This window comes from Cucumis melo, chromosome 4 (genome assembly GCF_025177605.1).
Source record: "Cucumis melo cultivar AY chromosome 4, USDA_Cmelo_AY_1.0, whole genome shotgun sequence".
NCBI lineage: Eukaryota > Viridiplantae > Streptophyta > Magnoliopsida > Cucurbitales > Cucurbitaceae > Cucumis > Cucumis melo.
In genome coordinates this window covers 419,707-426,240 of record NC_066860.1, presented here as the reverse complement: position 1 = coordinate 426,240, position 6,534 = coordinate 419,707, and the positions used below count along the sequence as shown (strand labels likewise).

Sequence of the window (6,534 nt, the reverse complement as noted above, 5' to 3'; positions counted from 1 at the left end):
GAAGCCTCATTCTCAATGAGTAAACTAAAATATCTGACATTCATATAGTCAATTGAAAAACATATGCAACAAGTATTGTAAGAGACCAGCTGTAGCCTATACAGGAGTGAGCATAAAAGGAGTTCCAATTTGAAGTGGTGTTCTTTTATGGTAGAAAATCGAACTTCCATTTATTAAGAAAAATTGTAAACGAAAAGAATACATACAAAAACAAAAACCCCAGAAACGAAAGGCAACATACACAAGAGGGTTCCAGTAAAATTAAGACTAAGAAAGTTTTGAATTGCTAAAGAATGATCGATAAAATCGATAGGAATGCAGTAATTAATAGAAATGCAGGCGTGAAAGAGAGAGGTGGGGCCGCGACTGATGGGCGGTCAATAAGCGAAGGAGAGAATAAGAGAATGAGACGCAGAGGAGAAAGAGATTCTATAAAGAGATTTAAAGTGAAACAAATAAATAAGGAGGGGATAGAGAACTCATGGGCAGCGTGGAGCGGTTGGATATCGACGATGGAACGGAGAAAGAAGCGCCGTCAAAAGGAAAGTGAAAGAGAGAAGGGAAGTGACTGCAAACGTCAAACCCTAATTTCAGTAAAATCAGCCCTTTGAGCCAATTCCATAAAAAGTCCAATAAACTAAAAATATATATATATATATAGATATGATATTTGGTTTTGTCTCTTTTTTTTCTTTTCTTTCCTTCTTTAATTTTTTCGTTTTGTCTCTCCCTGGGGTGTTTATCACTAGAAGTATGCAAATTATGCTTCTTTAAATAAGTTGATGTATCATTAAAAATTTGAACAACCTTCTAGTGGTAATCACCTACGGTGTTCAATGAATACAAAGCTACATATCTTTGTAAAATTCTTGTAAACACTCACAGGAAAAAAAAACTAACTTGGCTCAAACTTATAATCTATGATGGTCACTCCTATGTCATAAAACAACTGACTCCAAACTTAGTATGATAAAAATTAATCTAAATGAATTGATTTAAACATTAATTCTAGAGCATGATTTGAAATAAAAGACAACACCAAAGGATTATAAGGACAAGCTTTTAAATATCATTAATATGAGTTTTGAAGATACATGATTAATACAAAAAGCACATAATACATAAGTATACAAAAAACAAAAGAAAATAATTGCATCGTCATCACGTCACATAGATTAGAAATGTATAATAAAATATTTATCATCAAATAAGAACACAAAACAAATAGAATTTTTTTTTTCCTCTTCAAATTGAAGGTCTATTCCTATGTTAGCTTGGTGAGATATATATTAAATGTTGATTCTCTTTGAGCTTAAATCGAACGTAACTTCATCTTCAATCTAGGGGAAGGGATTTTAGAAGCTAATTAAAAATGTGTTTCAATTTATTAAAATGGAATTGTTACAAATCGAATAGATATGTATTAGTTAAATCATAAATACAAGTCAAACCCTAAAAAAGGAATTTGATTATATATTAAAAAAACTAAAATACCTAAGTTTGTATTGTATTGTATTGTATTGTATTTAAGCATAGGATTTATAGTAAGATGAAGATAAACGTCTTCGTGTCATATAATTATAAATTGAAAATTTAAAAGAAAAAAAGAAAGAAGGAAAGTTCGTTTATTGAAGGAGGCATGTAATGTTACATTCTTACCGTTCTCCCAAACATTATAACGAAACAAAAATATAATAATGACAATAAATTTACACAAAAGAAAAAAGAAAAACACGTGTCAACTACTGTGTGTTCCCACGTCATCCGAGGTACTGGCCACCTGGGTTCACATACTTCACGACATTTTCGGGCCTTTATAAACCACGCGCCCCTCTCCCCTTCTTCTCATTTCTTCGATTTCTCCTTCTCTCTCTCTCTCTCTCTCTCTCCTCTTCTCTTCTCCGGCGACGTATCTTCCTCCGGTCAAGCTTTCGCCGGCAGCTCCTCTCATCGCATCGCATCGATCTCTTCTCCTATTCTTAACTTCCTCATCTAATTATAGCCATGAATCCTGAATAGTAAGCTCGATTTCTTCTTTTTCGTTGTCTTTTTTTTTTTTTTTTTTTTTTTACGCTTTCGTTTTCTTTGAGTTGAATTTTTCTATTGGAAGCCCTTGTTTTGTTGTCGTTTTTCCTGAATTGTGTTGGATCTGGTCGATGCGGAAGATGGAACTTTCTTTTTCAGAAAAATGTTTTTGTGTTGGTTTGTTTAATTAATCGGGGATTTTGAGATTGTGATTCTGTCTGTTATGATTTGGTCGAAATCTGGGTGATCCATTTGAGATCTCAATTTATTTGTTGACCCTTTTAATTTCATGTTTCTTTTCTGAATGATTGAAGGTGTGTGAATGTGAATTTGGTTTATTTTTATGATCCGCTTGTATTATGAGCTTGAATTTCTGAAGAGTCCTTTAATTCGTCTGGAGTTATTTGGTCCTTTAAATTTAATTGCGCGGTTCTATATAATATTCGAGTCCTCGAGGATTTTTTTTTTTCGCTGTAGGAGTCGGTAATCGAGTTGTGATATTAACTTGTTCGTTCTTCTTGTATCTGCAGCGACTATTTGTTTAAGCTTCTTCTTATCGGAGACTCGGGAGTTGGAAAATCTTGTCTTCTACTGAGGTTTGCTGTAAGTTGTCAGGATCGATTCTCTCCCCATAATTATTTTTCTCCCCAACTTTTTTCGACCTTTTCTTTTTATTATTTTGCTGTTGGCTGTAGAGATAGTTGGTGTAGCTTTAGTTAATACATATATATTCGCCATACCGACTTAGTAAGGAATAATTTCTGTGGCAAATATGCCTACTTCTACGCTAGAGAGTATACGTTCTTTATTGAGTTGCATCCACAGTCCGTCTTTTATAGAAATGTGGAAACTTTTCCAGTAGTTGACACCTCATCATTTGTTTCCCCCCTTTTTGCATATCCAACATAATTTCATTGTTCATTTTCTTCTGAGGTGGCCATAGAGATTGTTCATGCTGGACAGTGTATATATATAAGTTACGCGGAATGATTTTCTAAACAACTGCTATTTGTTAATGTTATCACTACTAAATAAGTTGTTCACAGATTTATCATCTTTATATTTTACAAAATTCTCGTTTTGTGTAATAGTAAATCCCCTTACTTTTCTATTTGGTTGGGAATTTCCAGTCACTGCTGATTGGCATTTATGATCTATTGAGTTCGGTGGAAGGCATTTGTGGATTAGGTGTATCTGAAATTCCTTGTTCCTTAACTAATTCCTTCTGTTTTTCAAATCAGGATGATTCGTATCTGGATAGCTACATTAGCACTATCGGAGTGGACTTTGTAAGCTTCTACCACATATTTGGTTTTCTTTACTAATTACTACAACATGAAGTTTCTCAGCTCTGATCCTTGAAATACATTATTACTTGTAGAAAATTCGTACTGTGGAACAGGATGGAAAGACAATTAAACTTCAAATTGTAAGTTTCGGTTTTTCAGTTGTTCTTGCTTTAATCTAAGCCTAGAGCATTTGTTACTCAAGCGACTTAAAATTCTAATCTGGAAGCCCGCTATTCTTCTGTCGGTTAAATAAAATCTAACTGTTAATCGTTCGGGGGGAGAGAGAGAGAGAGCGAGCGAGAGAGAGAAGGGGGTGTCAAATCTAATCGAAAACACGCAATTATTCAGATTTTATTAATATTGTTTGTTTAAGAAGCTTTCAGTGGTTTTTGGTCTGTGCTGTTAATTGGTAATTTTCACCATCAACTGTAGTGGGACACTGCCGGTCAAGAACGTTTCAGAACAATTACTAGCAGCTACTACCGTGGAGCTCATGGAATAATTGTAATTGCACATTCTTGTTGCTATTCATTTTCTTTTCCTGCCCTTTCCAATCTTCTAAAAGTGAAGTTTGCCCCTACATTGTTCTGCCATGTAGGTTGTGTATGACGTTACAGATCAGGAGAGCTTCAATAATGTTAAGCAATGGTTGAATGAAATAGACCGATATGCAAGTGAAAATGTGAACAAGCTTCTGGTTGGTAATAAATGTGATCTCACTGCAAATAAGGTCGTTTCTTATGAGACAGCCAAGGTAGGAATCTTACATAGGCATCTTCTATTAAAGCATGTATATGAATCTCAAGACTAAAATCCGTAACAATAATTTTCCAAAGGCCTTTGCTGATGAAATTGGGATTCCATTCATGGAAACAAGTGCTAAAAGCGCCACCAATGTGGAAGAGGCTTTCATGGCCATGGCTGCTGAAATAAAGAACAGGTATGAATACTAGCAACTGTTCCGATTCTTCCATCTAATTTATCAGTCTCACTGTTCTATTTACCGTGGCCGGGTGGTGACTGCCTACGAGCTTACTCTCTTTCCCCTTTTTTTTTTTTTTAATTATTATTATAATATTCATGAGTGTCTTAGCTAGCTTATGAATATTTTACAGATACTTTTCTAGTCATCCATAACCCATCATGGTTTGAATCCGTTTCTTATATGACTTTCACTTTTTTCATGGGCACCTATGATCACTAAACTAAGCTGGCCTGATTAGTTCGATCCAAGCTTGGATAAGCCCAGCTTCATATCCACTAGGACCTTTCACTAGTTATCATAGACAAGTAGAAAATGGGGTGTGGTGAACCACTCCTGAGGTCTTGACGACTTCTGAGTTCTACCTCCATTCTTTACTTCAACAACAGTAGCTCCGTTGGACCTTCAGGCAGCTACATTCTTTAGCTCGTCTCTTATTTGTTTGTCCCTGCAATGGCGCAATCATGTTCCTTTCTTTACTTGATTTGTTGTTTTGGGTTCATTTTTATAGGATGGCAACACAACCAATGAACAACGCCAGGCCGCCGACAGTGAACATTCGAGGACAACCTGTGAATCAGAAATCTGGTTGCTGCTCATCTTAAAGATGGATGCCTCTTATCGAATGATTGACTGATGATGGTGGTGATGTTTATGTATGGACCGTGACATGTAAAACTAGTTGTCTCTCTCCCTGTCCCTGTCTCTGTTGCTTTTCGTATGGAAAGATTCGTCCGTCATGATTTGCCTTTTATTCTATGTCTTTTGTCGTCAGACCTTTGTTAACTCTTCCATTCTTTCCAATATATTTGTTTCTGGATCAACATTATTCAGCTGTAAAATTTAGATATCAATGACCAGTAGAGTATTTGCTTCATTTTCTTTATTATTCATTCATCCATTCCTAATAATAAATCTCATTCTTATTTCTATCTCATTTTAGTATTGTTTTATATTATCAGACTTCCATTAGATGATGTAGCTTTTTCTTTTCCTCCTATTGGAGTAACTTGGTGGAAGCAGCATATTAAGAATGAAATTATATGATAGACTTTTAGGAAGATAAGAAGTGATACGAGCTTTGTTTAACGTAGTGGAAAGATGCTTGTCGTGAGTGCTTTGGTATATACTTTATAGATGTCAAAGGTCATCATCTTATCATCTAGCTCAGATAGCACCAGTGGAAAGCAAGATTTGTTTAGTGTTCAAATCCTACAAATCTCTGCCAATGGAACAATTGAGAAATTACTGGAATTTCCACTCTCTAGCTCTCTCTAGTTGAATAGAAAGGCTGCGTTTGTCTCATACCTTAGGGGAATTGGAATGGAATTGGAACAAGGCTGTAGCATGAACCTTAAAGCTTTACTGTGCAAATAAATTTACCCACGAAGGATAGTTTCAAAATTATTAATCATGTATTTTTGTTAATTGGACATTTCTAAATGGTTTTCTTTTTCTTTTAAAACAATTGTAGATACATACACATTTGGTAGACTTCGGTGGTAAGAATCAAGGCGTACTTATAATTCTTAAAGGTAAATATGAAGTTATGAACTCATCATCTAAACCGATTCACTAAAACTTATATGATAATTTCGAAGATTCTTAAAAGTAAATACGAAGCTATGAGTTCATCTTCTAAATCAGTTCACTAACATTTATATGATAATTTCAAAAAGGAATAATAAAAATATTCCGTTGCCGGGACTTGAACCCGGGTCTTTCGGGTGAGAGCCGAATATCCTGACCAACTAGACTACAACGGAAGTTGCGTTCATAATGAATTTGAGTAATCTTTGTTTGTAGGGCATCATAATTCTCCAATTTTCATTAATCAAATTGGCAAAGCCATTAGAAGATTTATTGATATTTGATGAATCATATCATTTATCCTTAGGTAAACCAATGGATAAGATTATATTAGTAAAGAAATGAAGGAGAGTTGTTAATGATAAGTGTTTAATTAAAAGCAGCAACATGATATTTTTCCATCTGGGCCTCCAACCGCACATCTTCCATTAGCAAATCTTCTTCGAATGCACGAATTTTGACATTCTTCATTTTCAAAAGGGGAAGTGCTTGAGCAAACTGTAGAACAAACTACTGGCTGTGAATGTGCTTCCTTCACTTCCACCTCCAAACCTGCATTAAATCTGAGAAGTTAGATTTTCATCGAAATGTATGCATCAAACAATTGCCTTTTCTTTTTTTTTTTTTTTTTTTTTAAAATTCTTTCAA

General features: G+C 34.8%; 1 protein-coding gene and 1 non-coding gene across 2 annotated transcripts; one reads left to right on the top strand and one right to left on the bottom strand.

The window, feature by feature from the left end:
• Nucleotides 1–1,801: 1,801 nt before the first annotated feature.
• LOC103503466 (ras-related protein RABD2c) lies at nt 1,802–5,173 on the top strand. Its single transcript, XM_008467659.3, has 8 exons — nt 1,802–2,018; nt 2,556–2,628; nt 3,267–3,314; nt 3,407–3,454; nt 3,747–3,818; nt 3,913–4,068; nt 4,151–4,254; nt 4,808–5,173. The coding sequence occupies exons 1-8, from the start codon at nt 2,005–2,007 to the stop codon at nt 4,899–4,901; spliced, it is 609 nt and encodes a 202-aa protein (XP_008465881.1). The 5' UTR covers nt 1,802–2,004; the 3' UTR covers nt 4,902–5,173.
• An 816-nt stretch (nt 5,174–5,989) lies between these two features.
• On the bottom strand, nt 5,990–6,062 carry TRNAE-CUC (transfer RNA glutamic acid (anticodon CUC)). The gene has a single exon. It is a non-coding gene; the product is annotated as a tRNA-Glu (tRNA).
• Nucleotides 6,063–6,534: the final 472 nt, after the last annotated feature.

Excerpts from the sequence above, each read along its gene's own strand:
- LOC103503466 (XM_008467659.3), top strand. Across the intron at positions 2,629-3,266 it reads GTCTTCTACTGAGGTTTGCT|GATGATTCGTATCTGGATAG; the intron begins GTAAGTTGTCAG and ends TTTTCAAATCAG. Across the intron at positions 3,315-3,406 it reads GCACTATCGGAGTGGACTTT|AAAATTCGTACTGTGGAACA; the intron begins GTAAGCTTCTAC and ends TATTACTTGTAG.